Raw genomic sequence first — 22,364 nt, 5'->3', positions numbered from 1 at the left:
TGGTACTTTTCACAATTAAATTCTTTGAGGTTGCAAAAGTAATCAATCTTATACCATTATCATTACTTAATTCATGAAAACTTTCTTTACCAATTGTGGGTTTAAATGTCTCTTCTTTGCCAATCTGTGCATTACAGTCACCTAACAGAATTTTCATATCATACTGAGAAAATTTATCAAAGACCTGTTCTAACTCTGTATAAAAATCATCTTTAGTATTATCATCTTTATTTTCCGTTGGTGCATGTATGTTTATTAAAATAATTTTATACCACCTACCCTGTAAAACTGCATATGATATCCTATCATTAATAAATTCTACTGTTTTAAGAGCTGAGATAATTCTATTATTTATGAAAAAGCCTGTTCCAAAATTATGATTTTCAGTACCACCATAGAAAAAAGTATAATTTTTAGTTTTACAATTCCCTTCTCCTGGCCACCTAACTTCCTGGACAGCTACTACATCTAATTTATACTTGACTATCTCATTAACTGTACACTGAAATGCTCCAGGCCGGTAAAGGCTCAGAACATTCCAGGTGCCTAATTTAATATCCTTATTCCTAACGTAGATCTTATCCTTAGTCCAGGGACCTCCCAAAGTAGTCCCCACCCGGAGATCCGAACGGGGGACTATTTTACCTCCGGAATATTTTACCTTGGGAACATCCATGGCCTTATATTGCTGATTCTTGACATGGCTTTTTACAGTGCAGAGTTGTCAGCTCTACGCCTAACCCCCAACTGCATGCCGTTAATAGTAAAAATAGAAATACAGAAAATAATGATTTTTTTTCATTCTTGATAAACGGTATGGGGGCGGCAGAGCTTGTTTGGCCTAGGGGCGGCAAAAAGATAAATCCGGTCCTAAATCGAACCCGGGTCTCCCGCGACACAATGAGACGCCATACCGGCTAGGTCATCGTAGCTCTAAAGTGCGTCCGTATTGTTGTAAACTGTATTCAAATTGTGTATATCTCAAATTGTCTTATCATCTCTTCTGTGAAAGCATAAGTATAATCTATTATTTTCAATTTTAGGTTTTCTTCTTAAAGGTAATATTATGAAAAAATAACACTCGTTCAGCAGTAACAAATCAGTATAAAATTTGTAATCCAAAAACCGCTAGGAACTTGGAACAGAGTGCTTGAAGATTTGCCAGTGGATCGCTAACTGGAACCAATACGTAGAGCACAGACTCGATCCCACAAGTTAGTTGTATTGGCTGTGCTCTATTTCTGAAACCAACCTCTCCCCCCATATCTTTACAACGTTTCTCCCCCTCTCCTCCGGAGTTCCCCTGCCCCGAATTTAGCCATTGTGCCTACCGAGACGATTCCTAAATAAGGCTTGTGCCCGAGAAACAGAGGCGAGCATTAGACTTCAGCCCGTAAGCTCCGTAGCCGAAATAATCTCCCTTGCCGTTCGGAAATGTTTGCTGCCTGAATTCTTGCGAGGCGGGAGGGGAAGGGGAAGTGCGCGCGAAGGATCCTGGGAAGTGAGGTTACCTACGCCTAACTCTGGCTGATTAAGTCTCAGTGGGCTTGCTCAGTGCCTACCAGCAGGACAACTTTGGTTAGCGGGTAACAAAACAACACAATGGTGAGTGTCTCTTTGTGTTCTGGTGTGATCCGTGATTGTTGAAGACACTTTACCTGTCTGTTGCTTCAATACTTTAGATAAGATTATCCTGCCTGTTCTTTAATGACGAGGCCGAACTTCGTGGCAGATTGGTTAGCACAGCGCGCTACGACGCCCGGGTTCGAATCCCAGCCTGGGCATGGGTGTTCTTTGTGAGTGTCCCTTCATCAATTTAATCATATCGTCACTCATCATCGAGAAAAAGAGGCAGAAAAGCTACAGTAAATAACACCGACGCCATAAGTGTAATGAGAAGATGGTGCTTGTTTAAACAAACGTTTTCAATCTTGATTGGATTTAGTTTATTTTACGTCTCTTCTCTGCTACTTTTGGCTAATCGCGAAGATGAGGATGAATGGTAAAAATATTAAATGGATTAAAGAACAGTCACAAACATATAGGGACGACACGAGCTCCACAGAGGATTATATTGGCCGAGAGTCCAAACGCCAGAGCCTCGTTAGTCTGCAAAATGCAGGGTGTACTACGTGGAAAGGAAGTTGACATATGGGTGTCTTTGGAAAGGGTCATCCCTTACACCCGAAAGTGGAATTTCGTAAGGCTAATCGAGATTGGACCTACAGTTTAAAGTGGGATCCGAACCACTATGTGCCTCCACAGGGTATCGAACCCGGGACCCCTTGATTACAAGGGAACGACGATACCACTGCGCCATCTGGGAGACCAAATTTCGTTAATGCCTTTAATGATATTCCGTATTCATGACTTATGTTTACAGGGTGTCTCATACGTAATAGCGCCAACTGACACAGGTGAAAGTACACGATAATAGAACCAAAAAAGTCTCGGTAAACATGGGTCTGCAAACAAGCCGTTTTCGAGATAATCGCTAATGTGTGATTACAAGCCGCCACTGACTTCATTGTTTGTAAAATGCCAATAATGTGTGCGAATGTGTGGTTACAAGCCGTCAGTGATTGCATTTTGTAAACACAGAGTGCTTTACTCCTTGCGCGTTCCGAGGTTTTCTCTTTGTTTACAAAAGAGAACCTTTCCGAGAGGTGGCGTTGTAATCAAACAGGATGGATACAATCAGAACACAGTTTAATCGTACTGTGGGAGTAACTTTTCTTACTGTATTATTAGCATTTTACCAACTAGGATGACGTTTACGAACAATGAAGTCAGTGGCGGCTTGTAATCGCACATTCGCGATTAACTCGAAAACGGCTCGTTTGCAGACCCATGTTTGCTGAGACCTTTTGGCTTCTATTATCGTGTACTTTCACCTGTGTCAGTTTGCGCTATTACTTTTGAGACATCGTGTATTTGCATAAGCATCCACCGACATACACACATCTAATAAGTGTTTACAACATGAAAGGAAACAGCTGTAGTCTTTGTTATTTATACAATATCACTAGTCATCTAAGAAAAATAAAGGTGACGAAATACCTTTAAAGGGAAGACCAGTAACGGGATTTGAACCTGCAACCTTTCTGATAGGGGCCGTTTTTAGTATAAGCGCTGAATAACATAAAGCTAATCAAGATGTACGATCTGCCACTAAGTTCAATGGTTCAAGACATTAAAGTTCTTGAAATACAGTATTTGCATTTGCAATTTTTGAGTTATGAAAATCGAGATATTAGTGATTTCAAGGATATTTTTACATAAAACAGGAATAAATAAATAAAAAAGGGGGTAATTTGCGAAACTACACGAGGGCAGCTATTAATTTGTAGCCCCAAAACTTGCACTAAAGCCTCAAAGATGTATAATGGCATGCACAAGTATTACAAGGCAAATTTCCCAGAACTATTTTTAATCATTGCTCTGCCTTTCATCGTACGTGTTTCTGTGAAATGAAGTTCTAGTGATGAGGGAGATAGGTTTTTCTCCTGCTTCGCGTTTTTCTTTAATTCTGGAACCTTTTATTGCGTAAAACAAAATGAATAAACATGGTGATGGACAGCTTACCTGGTAATACTTATGCAACACACTATACAGAGATGAGATAACGTTAGTGAATAGCACCTGTTTTCCTGTTAAGCTTACTAATTTGTATTATTTAATTACTATTATTTGTATGAATGCTTTACATACCGTAAATAAAAAATCAATTGAAATTTTATGTATTCCTGGCCAGCTTTCAATTTGGCAACACATTTCACAGATTCAAGGCCACACTCTCAATCTTACCCCTGAGATCCGTGCCAACACAGCAGACAGCTGTTTACAGCTGACGCACATAACTCTCAGGATTCACCTGAATGCAATCTTAGGCAGAAGTGCTACAAACACTGAATCTCCTTTGCCGACCTTACTGAAACGTTTCGTGGCGAGAATACGATTAGACAGAAAGGGAACAAATTGACTTATTCTGCCCGTTTTATTGGTCCTACAACATTCTCATCAAATTTGTCAGATATTTGTGAAACACCATATACTATAATAGTTACCTAGGGATTAATCCACATGGCTTGATGGAATCATATAGATTTTTATTTTACGTTTTGGTCATTTACTTCGTGTATCATCTCTCTGGGTTAATGATACTTAATTAAGTACCAATGAAATATCTTAACCTGGATTCGAACGATGACCCCTTGTTCCACTGCGCTTATCTTAACCGTTAAACCATGGAGGACCCGTTACTTGAATAATATTGAATCCTTTACAACTATCTAGAAATTTATTCTTCTACGTTTTGGCAGTAAAGTTGTTCTCGTTCTATTCAGGTAGTCTATTCCTAAAGGAGGAGGGCTCGAACCTGATACCCCTTAGGGAATGAATCAACAAAATAACAGTCGTTATTCCTAAAGATGCAAGTCCCAACTTTTATCAAGCATCCCATTGAAGAAGACACTCATTCGAATGTTATCTACTTCAACTGCGTGGTATGCAACCAGCTTGCATTGAGGCATTGTTGGTTGCATACAAGCTCTGGGGCAAAGTATCTCTTCATCTAAATGTTCAGGGAACATGGTTTCAAACGGAATACCGGGGGAGAAAGCTATTTTTCTATCAAAAGATAGAACATAGATGAGAACAAAGCAATAAAAATAGTAATGGACATAAAATGATAGGAAAATTAATACTGAAAGAGAGAAGTGAAGCACTAAGGAAATACGTTTGTAAAATAACTTAAGAAAACATTTCCTCTTCAAGACTGGTACTTAGAGTGTCTTCCACCCTTGCAACTTTGAAGTACGTACCATCTTCAGTATCAAAGTCACTTTTTAAAAAAGCAATATTAATATTATTATTCGTATCAAAGCTCATTTTCCATGATTCTTCTTAATATGTATGGAATTTTTAACACTTTTCTCCGCACCAAGTATTTACGTTCCACATTTGCATCGCAGTGAACGTTAAGTCAATGGCGATCATAATATGTGTAGCGCATTATTACATAAGAATTGCAAAGTTACAAAAAATATTTTTACTAAGTAAGAGATATATATCTAATATTTCCAATAGTCATCGTTGTAAACATGGCGATGCTTACACCTCCACCAATAATTTCCTAAGTTCGTTTGTGTAAAAGTTATTAAAAGTTGCAATAATTTATTTCATGCCTTATTTCGGATATTACTTCTGGTTATAAATTATAAACAAGATGCATTTTCCAGCGAGAAATATATTTTTCATATTGCTTTTGTCATTATTTTAAATAATCTTCCTACGACTTAATACTACTACAAACATATAAACAGTTTTTACTGTTAAATTTCAGAATATCATACACTTACTTCGACAGATATTTATTTGTATGTCTGAAAGAACCATTATTATTTAGACAATGAAGCATGTTTTCTTTTGAAAAGTAACAATTAAAAGTATTTATGTGCTTGTCATAACCTTAAGTCTGCATAAAGAAATTATTCGTATAAGAAAAATTCGTCAGTATTTGTACATAAATTATTTTTAGGATAATTAAACAGTACAGAGTATAAAAGAAGATTACAATACATTAACCTCATTATAGACCTTGAGGCCTAAACGAAGTTGTGATAATATCAAAATTTATTTGGGAGAATTAACTTGTAAATCTGAGCTCTATGTTTCTCAAGATAAAGTTGGTTAGTAATTGATACACTTTAGAGTCAACATATTTGTATCAATAGACACGTTATTGGTTCTGTGTGTACATAGGCCGATGCTAAAAAAAATATATTAAATATGAGGGCAGATAGAAAAATTATTGCTGCAACTTTTTGTCATTTGTCTACCCTTGCTACTCAAAATTTCTATAATGCATAGATCTGGATGAATATAACAGCTAAAAAGAAGCTGAGAGGGAACATGAAAAGTCTCTAAAAGTGCGACTTGCGAGAATCGACAATCGATATCAAGTATCCTATCGATATCTCAATACTGTCTCTGCCTATCTAAAATAGATACATAGATATGGGTCATATGATGCAATTTCTGTCCCCAACTCGCTCTAAAAGAGAAAACATCTGAAGTTACATAGGTCCCGGGTAATTGTGGAACGAGGACTTTACTCCGATTCAGAGCCCAGCTATATAAGTGTGCCAGAACAACAGCAGGGGAAAGGAAATATTCCGAGGAGGCTATTTCCGTCTCAGCATTGGGCAACGCACAGGTCTGAGACGTTGCGTGTTTCTGCGTTGAATACAGACGCCCGTCCGGGCTATTTTTGTCTTGTTGACTACGTCATTACCTGACAACGGCTGTGACCATACACGGTAAACCCCTCTGGAAACATTACACGACTTCTTGGAGAAGAATTTATGGAAGTTATGCTCAATGGTCGTCCTGCTACCAGTAAAATAAATTTATAAATTGAAGTTTACGATTCGCAATATTGCAATTATGTTTAGACCTACATTTTTTATAACTTGACCCATCTGCTCAACTAGAGTTCGTAATCTTTATTTTTGCTGTAAGTTTCATTGTCAATCCCAGATAACCTTGCAACTGTCTCCAGTGTGGACAGCTTGTTGCAATCATTATTATTTGATATTAAGTAAAGATATCGACACATGTCACTTAACATGAAGTTATATTCACCATTTAACTAAAATCACCATAGCAACCAGTAGCAAGACAAAAGAGTATCGTTCTTTACGGATTATGTAAAGAAAATAACAATATATAATTGCAAAATGTAGGATTTCATTTAAAGGACTATTGCAACCTATTGCTTTCTTTTCTTTCTAATACATCGTTGCCGATGAAAACGTGAAAATCAGAGGTAATAATGATAGCACATAAACAAAATTCTGTACTTTCAGTTCAAAACAAAATCTTTAATACTGATATGTATAAAATATTTAAATTACGGAACTCAGTTATTCATCAAGTGGGAGATATCAAAGAGGGTGTTGTGAGGCAGGGTTCGGTGAGCAATACCGTCTTATACAATTCGCTTAGATCTGATTTTTATTAATAGAGCCGTTTTTCTTCCATTTTTTTACTAATATCGACGACGAGGATGAGTAATGTTATTAATGAAGGGACACTCACGAAGAACACCCATGCCCAGGGTGGGATTCGAACCCGGGACCCCTGGCGTCGTTGTGCGCTGTGCTAACCACTCCACCACGGAGATCAGCATACACGATAGTGCTTATTTATTGTCACAAGACTTAGCGAGAACCAATTATCAACATAGGCTTTTCATCACAGAAAAAATAGTTGAACTGCAAACTTCCTCACTTTTCTTCAGAATTATTCATATGCCACGTGTCTATTGATAGTCACATGTGAAAAATTTGTTTCCCGATGAAACTACTTAATTTCTTCTTTTTTTATGGGTACTTGCTCCTGCTAGTAAACTTTCTACTGACCAGTAGATTCTAACAGTATGCATATATTACGTTTCATAATATATTTATAGAGAAGGGTACGGGGCAGTTTACATAATGCAGTAGTGCTGTCAAAATAGGTTTTAGGGAAAAAAAAAGTAGTATTTCATAATTAGTTTTTCGGGTTTCAAACCGACTTTCGGTTTCCAAATTCGCTCAAAACAGGAAGTGTCAAATACTTTCAAGGCTGTAATATGAATTGGAGCTTGAAGAAGGTTGGCATTAGCATATGAAAGAAATAAAGCGGTGGTCATAAGGAGGCAGCGAGTTCTTTGAAACAATAAGGACCGCTCGCCTAACATACAGAATTGTCATATTTAAACATGTGGCGTGATTTATGCATAATATACTAAACAAGTATAGCTAGCTACCTTATAGATGCTGTGCCTGCTCACTTCTCCAAGTTGAATTGTTGCGTCCAGTCTATGCGTTTCTCCAGTTCAATATAACTTCATTGGAGAACAAAACGTGCATCGTGATTCTGAAAGAGAAAAAACAAATTAAACTTTAGTCGACTGTTCAACACATGCATTACTTGCTCCAGAAATCAGTTGACAATCTGAACCTTTTATATACGTGGTTTGTAAATAAAGTAGTGGCAACACTGTCAGGAAAAGGTAATGACACCGTGCATGTGCTATCAGGCAGTGAGCAATGCCAAGTTGGAGCCATGCTGATGTGTGGAGTGTCAAAAGTGGTCGGTGCAGCGAGTGCTGTTGTGTGCGTAGAGGTTGAAATGAACACCATTTTCTGTACTGCTCTAAAACATGTTTTCAAAGGTAGAACAGTGATTGTGGATCAAAATCCAGGTTTGATCATGGCAAAAATGCGCAACAATGTGATCAAAACTTGCATGAGGCCTGAAGCAACAATAACTGATGGTTGCACAATTGTGAACCCGGCATGATGTAGTTTTCCTCATGTTGAGGTTGTTCTCACGGGTGCATCGCAACCTCCTAAAGAAATGCACTTACCCATTATGCAACCATGAGATACGGCTAGGTATTGTTGCTACAGGCTTCACGCAAGTCTTGCTGATATTGTCGTGCATTTTTTCTACAGGCAACCTGGATTTTGATCCACAATCAATGTTCTACCTTTGTAAACATGTTTTAGAGCAGTACAGGAAATGGTGTTCATTTCAACGTCGTACATAGACCACAGCACTCGCTGTATCGACCACTTTTGGCACTCCACACATCAACATGGGCCGAAACTGACATTGCTCACTGCCTGATATCACATGCACGGTGTTATCACCTTTTCCTGACAGTGTTGCCACTACTTTATTTACAACACACGTATTTCTTCTCTTTAGAAACTTACAGTCTGCCTAAAATGTAGTATACTTTTTCATTTCATATTTACATTAAGTTTTACATGCTTTTCTTAATATTTTTCCATTTCCTTTGGAAACCCAAGTATTTATCCGTCATGGGGAAATCCCTAATATAGATCTATATTCTATTAGCAAGATCTGTAAAGTATAATAACCCTATCCGAACCGAAACTTGTGTACTTCCACGGTTAGAGTGGGGTTACTTTTGTAACATCTCTGGGTGTTCTGCATTTGCAGGTTAGGAGCGAGTCATAATTCGTGAACATCACATCAACAAGCGAGACGATGACGTCATCTAAACCCACCACCTATCGCTAAGCCTCTTGCTCACGTACTACGCTGTTGGTAGGCTGGCTAACTAGAATCGCGCAGTCAGTTTAAGATGTTATGAAAGTAATCACACTCTACCATTCTACTCCCCTGTTTGTACGTTCTCGTTTCATGGCCTGCCACTTTCAAAAATTCATTTCCTTTAGGAAAATACTTCTTTTCCAAATTTTAGAATTCCTTCTAAAGCATTCATGTGAATTTTGGCGTAGCTTACTCTTTCTGTTGTCTATATAAGTGCCATAATTTCGTTTAACTGTAAGCTTATTTCCTATTACAGATATCTAGACAACAGCGTAAGCAAACTATACGAAAATTCATGTGAATGCTCTGGAAGAAATTCTAAACACGTTTAAGTTTTCAGAATTTTAAATATCACAACGGTTTTTCTAAAGGAGACGAATTTTTAGACTGCTGACGTAGAGCAGAGGTCCGGTGTGCCCTATGTTCTCTTGTCTGACAATTCACTTTTTCTCCTCGCAGGCGGATAAGGAAAAGAAGAAGAAGAAGAAGGCAGCAAAGGAAGAGGCACCAGCAGCCGAAGCACCAGCAGCCGCCCCCGAACCAGCAGCACCAGCACCCGCAGCCGAACCAGCCCGCACCAGCTCTCGAGGATCCAAGAAGGCCGCCAAGCGATCCGGTAGCAATGTCTTCTCCATGTTCTCTCAGAAGCAGCTCGCAGAGTTCAAGGAGGTGAGACATGATCGACGCTTACTTTCAGTTGTTGAGGTGGATTCACTATTTTTCTGACACCTCTAGCTATTCGCGGCCATAAAAATGAATGGTGCTTATATGGAACGCATGGAGGAACAATTACAAACACACACGTCCAGAAGCATTTTGCAAACCTTTGTTTATGATTGCTGAGCTTGTTTTTTAAGTCCACTTCATTCACAGATAGACTAATCTGGACTGGATCTACAGTTTAAAGTGGCATCCGAACCAGTATGTGCCTCCACCTGGTTTCGAACCAGGGACCCCTTGATTACAATAATGAATCCAGAGTTAATATTTCTCCAAAGCTTTGTTTAGAAAACGCAAAATACACTTATGAAATGACATTATTTGAAAAAATATTACAACAAGAACCTCAAGAACATATACGTGTGTATGTAACATTCGAAATAAGAAACTTCTAAAACCATATCTCACAAAATTATATATAAAACCAGAAATGTGCATGACAAGATCAAAAAAATTGAAAAGAAACTATTAATAAGTCAGAAATATTAAAGCGTTAGAAAATATTTAGGTTGAAATTATAGAACCTTTTGTAATATATTATATATTGTTTGTTTGTAATGAAGAATAAGTGAAACAGTACTGAACACTTAACTTTTCTTCTCATTTCTTCTTCCAAAACTCTTGACAACTTCTTCAAAACCATGTTCATTGGCTTGTATGACTCCTAAGTCAAGTGCTAATTGTATACATTATGATTATATTTTTAAACCAATATTAGACATGTTCTTATATGGATTCCATGTTAACTAATGATGTTTCCTACTGTTCTAGGCCTTCCAGCTTATGGATGCCGACAAGGACGGTATCATTGGCAAGAACGACTTGAGGGCTACCTGGGACTCCATTGGCCGTATGGCTACTGACAAGGAGTTGGATGAAATGTTGACCGAGGCCCCTGGACCAATCAACTTCACTTGTCTTCTCACACTCTTCGCCAACAGGATGTCAGGGTCAGGAGGTAATTATTTGTTTTTACCAATCATTTACTGTGTTTCAATCACGCAAGGGGTTTGTGTATAAGAAAAAAGGAAAAATTAGTAACCTCTACTCAACTACACTGTGAGTAGGAGCTTTACAATGTTTAACATTACATATCCGAAGAGAAAATTGTTAACATTCTATAGCTACTGAACCGTAAGTTTAAAATAAAAAAAAAATAAAAAAAGGTAAAGTGTTCCCCTGTGCATAGCACCACGCCATGAAGGCGTATAGGGTAAGTAATAAATCATTTCGAATTATCACCAGTGTTATTTCCTTAACTTGCAATTGTGGTATTTGAGGGTGCATTGTGAAGGTTCCATTTGAATATTTTTGAATCAATATACCTTTAACTTTATATTAGAAATAGTAAATACAGCTTGAAGAATCAGACAGGTTAAATAACGAATAAATAATGTAGGTTTTTCACGAATAAGTAATTTTTTCAAGTGTGTATCATCATTTTTACATTAGTGGTGGTGTTCAGAAACAAAGAGCCAAATTTTATAAGATTTCCACATTTCTCACGTTTTCATCGGCAGTCAGTCATAATAGAAATTGTGTGTGTGAGGCTTAAAGCTATAACACTGCAAGAAGATTAACAATATAGTCACAATGTAAAATAATTATTATTTTCGGTTGTGAAGGCATTGTTGGAAATATTAGTTATATAACTGAAATTTTAACAAAGAACAACAGTTTCTTTATCTTTTATTGTACAGTGGAAGTTGGCATGATTGCCAACCCAATATGAACTTGTTATTTGTTCAAGTTCTGACAGCTGTATATGTAAAAACGAATTTCTGGCGAAAGCAACTTTATCTCGCCTTGCATATTCTTACATTACTAAAACTGTAAGAAGAAATTTGATGAAGTAAATGCATGATATCTCGACACAATGCACGGCAAACAGCAAATCAATAAAAATACAAAATATAAAGAGGAATGTTCCTCGGTACAGGGAAATACAGACTTCTAGGTGAAAAGCGAAAGACAAATTCCATGAAATATAACAAAATTGCTGCTCAGATATTACAGTTAAGCTCATTAAGAGTATGAAGTACATTTTACTTTCTTTGATTGTACATCAAAAAACGAACCATATCTATTATCTATTTCTAAAATTATTGTAGCCTTATTGTGCATAAAGTGGACTTAAAAGACCAAATCAATAACAGTAACAATAAAATTATTGTAACATCACAGCTAGTATAAACCTAATCTTTATGGAAGTTTTCATAATTTGTATATTTTTCACCAACTTGCTCTCCATTGAATCAAACCTACTATTCCTACTACTCAATAATTACTAAAGATTTCGATCGCGATTTAAAATTTTCTTAGTTGAAGGAAAAAGTTTGATGAAAAAGAGGAATTTACACCTTTAGAAAGGTAATTATGCATTCTGGTTGTGGCAACATTGGATTTTCCTTATAGAGTATAATTTGTTCTTTTCAAGCATCTGATGATGACGATGTTGTTATTAACGCCTTCAAGACCTTTGACGACGGTGGCAAGATCGACAGTGAAAAGTAAGTTCACATTTTAATTGTTTATCATTAAGTTACAACCAAGGTAATTTTTCCTACACTAAAAACCTCTTGATCACTTTCTTTATTCACTTTTCTCAAAATTTTATTTGAGCTGTAAAAAATCTAAGTATAATATAAACAAGGAGATAGAGGAGAAGGAATGATGATGAACTAAATAGCTTGAAGTGCCTACTAATTACAATGGTACGATGATTCAAGAACCATAATCTGACCCTTTCCTCTTCCTTTGCTAATGAATTAACACTCTGATTGAACCAACTAATAAATCTACCGCATATAACTAGCATTACGATATTCGGTGGATATGTTAGCGTAAATTCCTCTTAATCGTTGGTTTCCTAGGAACATATTTTGCTTTATATTGAAGTTTCATTTTTTTTAGGAAATTATACTTACTTATATCCCTAAAAAAATTGAACTTCAATATAAAACAACAAAAGGATTTACAAGGAGTGAGTCAAGGAATTTCCCTTTTTTATAGGGTGATTCTGAACAATACTGACAAACTTCAGGAGGTGATTCCTGACAGGGAAAATATAAAAAGCGTCCATATGAACATATGTCCGGAAATGAATATGTTCCAAGATAGATGGCACCACCCACCGTAGTGACGGGAGTCCCTCGTAAGAGCACTAGGTGTCCAACATGGGGAAATAAATTCATTTTCACAAACGGATAAAAATTAAAGTTTCCAGTTGCTCAAAATGATCTTGGTCAATTACGTCATACTTGTTTAATCTTAGGCGAGATTTAGCCTCTACGCCAGAGCTGATTTCGGCGCGAAATTTGAAATAAACTACCAATCTTAAATATAATTTAATATCTCAAGAAGTATTGAAGGTGGACTTACGAATTATACTGTAGATCAGGCTATAAAATCACGTTAATAAAATACAGTTATTTTATTTATTTATTGAAATTTCCAGTACATCAGAAGCTATTTTGTGTACAAACGAAACCAAAAAGCAGCACCAAGAAAAACAGAGCTCAGTTTCACAATAACATAACTTATGTACAATTTTTGTAGATTGGCGATAAAAGACGAATATGAGCTGAAGATATATATTTGGTTTGAGACGTTGTTCAACTGATTCGATAGCCTATGCAATAAGGAATGTTGTACAAGAGTTTGAGAGTTGAAGTATGGAAAGTTTTCTTGTTTTATGCCATTTATATATGCCACCTCTCTCGAGCATAATGGCTACATTGTGTGCTAGGACAAAGAGTATGAAAGGGGTAAGTTTCTGATGAGGTCAGGTTCCTCTTGGACTGCTGTTCAGTAACTAGAAGAAAGTTTAATTTTTGGATAAGTGTCCGGAGTAGAAGTCTGAGTGTTTCTTCTGTCTTTCAGGTTCAGGACCGCCTTGATGACCTTCGGTGACAAGTTCTCCGCCCACGAGGTCGACGATGCTTTCGAGCAGATGGAGATCGATGACAATGGCTTCATCAGCACCCAGAAGCTCATCGAGATGCTGACCGCCAGCGCACAAGAGGAAGGCGAGGGCGAAGGCGAAGCCGCCTAAACAAGGTGAGTTGCCCGTTGTCGTCATCAATTGAAGACCCCGCATGACATTTCCACAAAAAACAGCTTTTCTGGCAAACTGACGTTCTAATGCTAATATGATGGCACAGATGGCAGCACATAATCAAATTAATTTCTTAGTAACAAAACTTAGGAAAAGCGGGAGTGTTATCAGTGTACTAACGGTTAGGCAGGGGAACAGCATATAGGCTGAACATTGCTGCTGACAAGAATATTATTATTATACTTTCTACTCACAGTAATTAAATCCTAAGAGAGCTGAGAAAAGTGCTCAGTACTCGGAAAGTTACTTTTTAAAAATAACTCAGTTACAGTTACTGGAACTTGTTACAGTTACGTTCCGCTGGAAATTTTCTTGCAAACAAATTACATACATTCAATAATCATTAATTATAATAAAATACATATATGAAGACTTGTGTGTGTTTCATTTATGTTTCTGGTACATACGTAAGTCTTTGTATATTTATATTATTATACAACAAATAATGATGGAACAATGAGTCAGGTTTGCTTCAATGATCATTCATTTTAATTTACTCTCTGTATATATGCATATTCCAATCTAGCTTCCTTGCCTTTGGAGATTCCACGAAAATCTTTTCATCTTATCATCAACAGAGGACACATATTTGGAAACAGAGTTGCCAAATTTAGCCCTTTCCCCACGTTACAAATTTCACGTTAACTGTTGATAATGTTACTTCTATTGCAAGAAGTAATTCTGTTACAGTTATTCACTTTTAAAAGTAGCTAGTTACAATTAGATTTCCTCAAAAAATAACTTACTTCCAAACACTGTTTACAACCTCCCCAAAGAATTCAAAACAAACGTTTTGAGAACTACCACCCTCCAAACCATTATTTTTTTGTATTCTATGAGAACATTTCGACTGGGCATCATCTATTATATTCGAACCTATATTTCCATACATAAGCCAGCCTTGTAGATGGAAGGTGATTTATATTTTTTTATTCAAGGAGCCCTAGTAATGAAAGTTTCATCATCCAAACCTTGTGAGAATATATACATACAGGTCTGAGCATTATTTTTTGTTATAAAAAAGGGGGGAGGGTAAATCTATTTCTTGCGTCTAAAACTTGCTAAAGTATTAATTTCATACAGCCGGAGATCAAGATTGCGTTTTGTCATGCCATGCTTATTAAAATATTTGGGACAGAAAACTTGGGAGGAAATTCCTGTTACATCATAGAAAGTAGTATAGAAAGTATACTGCTCTCGTATTTGTTTGGAAAGATTAAAAAAAACTATGCAGGGAGACATTGGAAAAACAATGAGCACGAGATATGAAACGTCTTCCTCTCTAATCATCCAGCTAATTTTAGGGTAGATTAGTCTAAAATCACTAGTAGATACGTTTATACGAAATGGCTCTATTGTTCTCTAAATTGAGTAAAATTATCATTCAAAAGGTGAATAGCAACTGCTTTTTTTCCAATTTTTGTTCTTAGACCTACTTGTTTTTGTATTCTTTGGCTTTTTACATTAGAATAAATTGGTGACATTTTCGCTATTCATGATCGTTATGTTACTTTCTTTACATGTCTGTTCATGTACGAAGTTATAAACATTACTCAGTGCTGCTTCAGACATTACGTCATCGTGTTCTCACAACATAACATCTTGCATGCAAGTTTGAGCACCATAATACTATCCAAAATAACAGCATCAATAACTCACAGTGCGAGTATTTAAATTGTCAAAATTATCACAGCAAATTCGTACATTTTAATTAGAGGCTTATATAGAGTTTAACTATACATATTTTTTAAAGTTTATTTTTAACACAGACATTACATCTGCTTTTTGTAGTATGGATTTAATTACTTTTAGGTTTAATAAATTTATAACAACAATGCATAACGCACAGGTACTAAGTTTCAAATTCTCTAATCTTCTTGTATCCGTAATTTATTTAAACACAAACACTGATTTGATAACGATTTGGAATATCGCACATTTTCCATTGTTAGATCTTTAAGCCAAGAAACTACAATATATAAATTTTGTAATTTCATCATATAAATACAAAACATTTCTAGTTTCATCAGATAGCGTAAATATTTTATAAAATTATCGTAACATTGTTAAATTCAAAAGTTTGTGAGATTGTACGCATATCTGTAGTTAAATTCCAATAATTATTTTCAAGACGTGTTTACAAAAGTAATGTACTTTTTAAAACATGTAAAGCTATTTTATTTACGACAAAAATAATGGAAGGCATATTATTATTATTACGTTAGTATTTTCCTGTAAAACCAAGTAGCATAGAATTCACATCTAATATTGCACGCCATTAAGTTTGTTTACTAGAAAGCCATTAATATTTATAAGCTTGAAGTTACTTCTCAAAGACAAAAGATTTCTAATATTTAAAGAGTATTCCTCTTCTTTCGCAGCTGCCCATTCCATCTGGAGTACAGAGTCAATCATGGTAAGTGTCTGTACTTATGTGTGGTTTTTATGTTGACAATTGTTTATGTTACATCATATTGATAGAAAGAACTTGGTATATCAGTATTGTTTTATATGTTGTTCGAGGCTGTTCCATTTCCTTTGCCTAAATCCATCTATCTGATAAAATGAGCGAGAATACATTGTAAGGTATAACTTACTGAAAAGTGAAAAGTGAAAAACTTACTGAAATATTGGCACGGAAAACCAAGGACCCAGGTTCGAGATCGAACCTGGGTCCTTGGTTTTCCGTGCCAATATTTCAGTAAGTTAACCTTTGGCCTGTTCCAAATATTGACACTACAAGCAAATGACCATTTATAGTGTTGTACATGTGATGATAATTGACACAAACATTGATACATAACTCTGTGATTAAGTGATATACATACTCACCTTTTTGTTAGTTTCGACACACAATTCACATTTCTTTATCGAAAGTTAATAAAAAGAGATGAAGAGTGAACGATAATTCATTAAGAAAAAAGTGAAGGGAAGAATTTTTTAAAGCTTTATTCAATAGCATATTTCAAACCTTTCGTCAATATTTATTAATTTCGCCAAAAGAGAAATACAAATTCACTACTCATAGAGCTTATATGACTTAACATAAATCGAGCAACTTAATGAAAGGAGAATTCTCGTACATTTTTCTTAAGTTTTGATCAATTTTAGTTTCGTTTTTATTGATATTTTTCATTATTGTTTGGTAAATGTTTCTGAATTATGTTATTTAGATAAGGCGTAACATACATCACATGCTATTTCAATAAGTAATGAAATCCAGTTTTGGCATGTACTTACAGTTTCCCTCTAGTTTTCACCACATCATGTGGCTTCATCAGGAGATAAGACAAGAATAGTCAAAGTTTAAAAAACTTACAATAACAATAGTCAGTCAGTCAGAGATGGTGTAGGAAAGAGTGACAGGGTACTTCATTGTCTTTTACCATTTTAACCTTTTTAACCCACTTACCTCCCCATGTTTTAAACTTTCACTATTCTTGTCTTATCTCCTGATGAAGCCACATGATGTGGTGAAAGCTAGAGGGAAACATGCCAAAAGTGAACTTAATTTCTTAGTAAAATGTTATTGTTGAGTGGTGTTTCTTAAGTCCACTTTATGCACAGTAAAGCTAATCGGGACTGGCTCTACAGTTTAAAGTGGAATCCGAACCACTATGTACCTCCACCGGGTATCGAAACCGGTACCCCTTGATTACAAGGCGGCGACGCTACAACTGCGCCATCGGGGAGAGTAAAATGTTATTGTTGTTGCAACAATGAGTAACAGAATTAAGTTATTAACAGAATTTAAATAGTTTCAGACATTAAAGGTAGCCACACTGATTGTAAATGGATATGGTAACTCATGTTTAGTTGATCTCTTGAACCATGTGGTGACAGTCATTTTTTTTCTCTTTGCAGAGTAGGTTGGACAGAAGGAATTCATCTTCATCATATCAGGACCATTTCTATCAGGAATCATATCATCTAGAGAGCTTTTAAAGAGGAACTGGGGAGATAAAAGGCAGTTGTGCAAGCCCACAGCATCCCTTCCATTTACACATTGTGGAAGAGTAACTAAACAGCTGCTGTCCACAACAGCGTAGAGGGAACGGGAGGATAACTACCCCTTTCTCCTACTTTCTTCCTGACTTTCTCTCATGGTTCCTTCCTCCATCACGTTCTACACTCTCATCTTCCCTTTCTTCTTGTCATTCGTGTTCTTTATCCTCTCAGTCATATTCAACTTCCTTCTCAGCTTGTGTCTTCTTGTCATCTGTATGTTACTGCAGGTCTTGTGGTAGGAATAAAGAAACTCATGATTGCTCTGAACTCAGTACTGCAAAATTATTATTCTCTATTCTAGCTCTAATGTGCTTTCATTTTTTTGGTTTCTTTTGTCTTCTCAAAATGGCCGTCGAAGCCCTTCAAAATGGCAGCTAGAATATATTCACAATTTTAACTGTATGTTGTTTCAAACATACATATTTGTATCGCTATACTAGTCGCATTTTTTGTTTTGTTTTTTTCAAAATAAAACTAAGCATCAGAGACTCTCTTTTAAGATTCTGGCGAAAAATAAATTAGAGATGGAAGCTGTAAAGATGACGTAGGGAGGTTCCTTGTGAATTGACAATGTGATGTGCACTGAGTGACTGAGGACCTTGAATGACCGGAGGGCGATATGTTTGTTCGCTGCATGCGAGATGGAGGTGCTCCCATCTCTGCATGCGATTTATGTAAAAGAAGAAGTAATAAAATGTTTATAAAAACATTTCGCGAGAATGTGTTTCCCCGTTGTATTACTCGCCCATGCTGCTCCTTGTGTATCTGATTTGGACGTCGTGTTGAATTGCGACTGGTGTCACTTCCAATAGATGGCTACACCAGCACCAATGACCTCGCTGTGTAAATCTCTCACCAGAGTGTGCAAGATTCATCAATCAGTATTTTCAAGCCAAGCAATGGAATTCAACATATTCCAGATGAGCTTGTGGGTTCTTTTTTCATTACATTCTGAAAAACACTCCTCACAACTAGTTTGGAATTGTTATTATGTTTGGCAATAGGCGATAGGCACGGTGGCTATGTCGCCGAAAAGACGAGAACGTCCATCTGACAGATACCATATGTTGTTCCATTCCAAGCACGTGTCTATCACCTATTGTCTAACGTAACAATATTCCAAACTATTTCTGAGAAGTGTATTTAAAGTACAACTTTTTAACCATAGTGTACAGTCAACAGCAAAGGTAATAGTAGGCAAATTGTTCGTCGCTATTTTGGTTCTTTTTTGTTCTACACCCTGTGTTGTTTTGTGGAATGAAACTCTATTGATGCGAAGCAGATGTTGTCCTCTGTTTATTCACGTTTTATTTAAATTCATAATCATTACATTGTGAAAAACAGTTTGAATGAAAATGGTGATCGACAATTTGCCTACTATTACTTTTACGTTGAGTATGCATTACTTTATGCACAGACGAATCTGAAAGTATCGAAAAACAAATTAAATAGCCAGCGACATCAAAACTGTAACATCTAATACAAAACCCCATCCATTGACACATGCGTAATGCTTGACACCATACTTTTCAGCATGCAGTGTTCATTAGACATTATCCATTGTCCTGGACTGCTACTATTCTAACACCACGTTTCTCGAGAGCATCTTCAGGTGAACAATTTCTAAAGAAGAGAAGAAGTGCTCTCTCAAAAAGTGGCATTACATGTAAATAGCAGAAGCAATAGACAATAGATAATGCCCAATTATCATTACATGCTAATAAAGAAACATTGTCATCAACATTCGAGAATTACTGTACTTTTCCTGGATACAACATGCAGCACTGTGAGGGATTAATTAACAACGTGTATTCTAATCAAATACTTTGTCAATGTTTTAAGTGCAGCTTATGCACAGACAGGCTAATCGAGACTGGGCCTATAGTTTAAAGTGAGATTCGAATCATTGTGCAATGTGCCTCCACAGGAGTGTCGAGCCCGGGATCGCATGATTACTTGACTACAGTGTTACTACTGAGTCAAGCTCCCCTTATAGTAATGATAATACTTGAATAAAAGGAAAGCTGTCGCTGTCACACAATTTAAAAGTTTACAAATGGTACCACGTAGAGCTGTGATTTGACCCGGACAGTCATGCGTTGCACTTAACGAGTGCTGAACAAGTTATGCTATGGACACTAGTGTTGCCCACGAGACGAGATTTTGGCCTGTCTCGTCTCGTGGAAATGCTGTCTCGTCTCGAAAATATTCGTTTGTCTCGGGACACATGATCAATCTCGTCTCGTCTCGAATTTTTAAAAACCTGTCCCGTCTCGTCCCGTGGGCAACACTAATGGACACAGACGAAAATGTCATTCACGGATATTACAATCTTGGATGGCAGCAGTGACTGTTGGCCTGAAGCTTGTCCACAGGAAATGGGCTACAAACGTGTGCCCCGAAAGAAGTTCAACATTTGGTAACAGTTTTAATTACATTTGGCAACGCTGATTTTGAGTAGAGCTATATTTACTTTGCACTCAAATAGGGGTAAGTATTGACCTGGTTCCTTCGCTTCTACCACGGCAACACATAGATGAGATGTTGCAACTAATTTATGACGAAGGTAACCGACGTACTGTGCGTGTTCCGTGTGACAACTGACTTGGAAAAGACGTACAGTCATGCAATTGTAGGAGAGAAAGAGAGAGAGAGAGAGAGAGAGAAATTACTTTGATTTCACTCAAAAAATCATGGCTCAGACTATTTTGCATCTCCGTCTGAGCATTATGATAAAACCATTCCTATCATATTTAATAACTTCTAGATATTCACCTGCAGCAGTTGCCTCTTCTAACACTCTCACTTAGAAATTTAGTATAGAGCAGTGGCGGCTCATGCTACTTATTGTTAGGAGGACTGCATTCATAAAAAAATGTCGTATTTCTCTTGCAGTGTTAAAGAGCTAAAACGAACAGACTTTAAATACTGTACTGAATTATTCATTTTTACTTGTACGATTTACCATTCAGAGCACCAGATTATATAAATTACTGCCAGAAAACAAATAACTCTTTGAATCGAGTTGAAAACTTAAACTATCACGCATTTACTGACAAGCGAAACGGACGCGTTACATGTCAGGCTACTGTTTCTCTCGGTAATCGCATGTTTATGCACGGTGGCTGCCGTCATAGTGAGAGCTTTCTATTTCCACCACTTGGCAGCACCACCGTACATTGGGCTGCATTGAATGCAGACCGCTTTTTAGCATTGACAAGGGCCTAGCAGGGAGGGAAGTGGAAGCAGTGCTTACGTTAGAGTTAACATGGAAATGTAATGGCAGTGCCCGAGGGGGAAGCGACTTCATATACCAGTTTGCCGCTCATTTTTATATTTTAGTCTGAACCACAGAGAAGGAAAGGGGAGTGGACAGGGAACATTTGTGCCACTGAAGCTGGAATTCTTCTAATAGTGTGATTTTCGGTGGGTCCGGACACACACGAAATACGCCCCTGTTTAGTACCCATCAATACAATAAAACAGTGACATGGAATGAGATTTTTCTTTCTTTCATCAAGGTTTTTGCCCCCACTTAATCAGAGGGTCTGCGCACGCCTATTATTGCTGTACCATACTGGAGATAACCTTAAAAAAACTGAATCCTGTTACTGTGTGTGTATGCATACACTAACGAGAAAGTATGTATAACACATTTTAAAATATTAAATGCTGCTGATTAGCAGTGGAAATTAACTTATTACTTTCTTGACTGATTACTTTAATTCTGTAATATTTACAATGACTTACCAACAGATTTTTCTAGAGTTCAATATTCTCTGGACATTTTCTATCGTCTAATTTCTCCTGTTCTTTCATAAAAAGTGTCTCTTCAATCGTATTCGTATTTCTATTATTTACCGTCGCTTTTGCACAACTTTTGGCTAATCGCGACGATGTACATGAGTGTTGATATGATGACATTGATGAATTTTCCTTTCGGCGTTAAAATATATTTTCAACTAAATATATTATATTTTTATACCCCTACAACTGCAAACAAAAAATGTTAATCCCTAGAAAGGTAGCAAGTGAATTACCATATTAGTATAAAACCTTCATTAGCTGAATAGTTCCAGTCACTGATTACGTTGCCAATGGATAGACGACAGGCAAGAACATGCACTGACAAGGCTTACCTTCACCCCTCCCCGCACCCACTTACCGGCAAGGTTTGGTGAAACTGTGTTGCTCCTGTATGTTTTCAAGTTTCTCTTGTAGTTGTTATTGTTAATGAAGTGAAAAATGTTTAAAAGCAAATGTTCCCAAGTGGTGCTTAATTTCGAAAAAGGAAGATAGAAGAAGAAAAGGGAAGAAAATATAATAAAAACATTCATTTTTAAAACCTGGCAGATGTAGTGATAAAACTGAAAATATCAACAGTGGT

The 22,364-nt window shown here is 36.7% G+C and overlaps 1 protein-coding gene across 3 annotated transcripts; it reads left to right on the top strand.

The window, feature by feature from the left end:
• Positions 1-1,446: 1,446 nt before the first annotated feature.
• On the top strand, positions 1,447-18,686 carry Mlc2 (myosin regulatory light chain 2). Of its 3 annotated transcripts, none has more exons than XM_083140800.1 (7): positions 1,447-1,605; positions 9,592-9,801; positions 10,624-10,810; positions 12,290-12,362; positions 13,735-13,911; positions 16,351-16,385; positions 17,839-18,686. In XM_083140800.1, exons 1-5 carry the CDS (start codon positions 1,603-1,605, stop codon positions 13,904-13,906), a joined length of 645 nt encoding a protein of 214 aa, XP_082996926.1. In that variant the 5' UTR covers positions 1,447-1,602; the 3' UTR covers positions 13,907-13,911; positions 16,351-16,385; positions 17,839-18,686. The 3 variants fall into 3 exon arrangements, with proteins under 3 accessions (XP_082996926.1, XP_082996925.1, XP_082996928.1); XM_083140799.1 differs by having other exon boundaries at positions 17,834-18,686; XM_083140802.1 differs by lacking the exon at positions 16,351-16,385 and having other exon boundaries at positions 17,834-18,686.
• The last annotated feature ends 3,678 nt before the right edge of the window (positions 18,687-22,364 follow it).

The sequence above is a fragment of the Lepisma saccharinum genome, chromosome 19 (assembly GCF_977018435.1).
Source record: "Lepisma saccharinum chromosome 19, izLepSacc3.1, whole genome shotgun sequence".
Lineage (NCBI taxonomy): Eukaryota > Metazoa > Arthropoda > Insecta > Zygentoma > Lepismatidae > Lepisma > Lepisma saccharinum.
Note: the sequence above shows the minus strand (reverse complement) of the source record. Positions and strands in the feature narration are given on the sequence as shown.

Coding starts and splice junctions, on each gene's coding strand:
- Mlc2 (XM_083140802.1), top strand. Junction 9,802..10,623: donor AGCTCGCAGAGTTCAAGGAG/GTGAGACATGAT, acceptor CTACTGTTCTAG/GCCTTCCAGCTTATGGATGC. Junction 12,363..13,734: donor GGCAAGATCGACAGTGAAAA/GTAAGTTCACAT, acceptor TCTGTCTTTCAG/GTTCAGGACCGCCTTGATGA.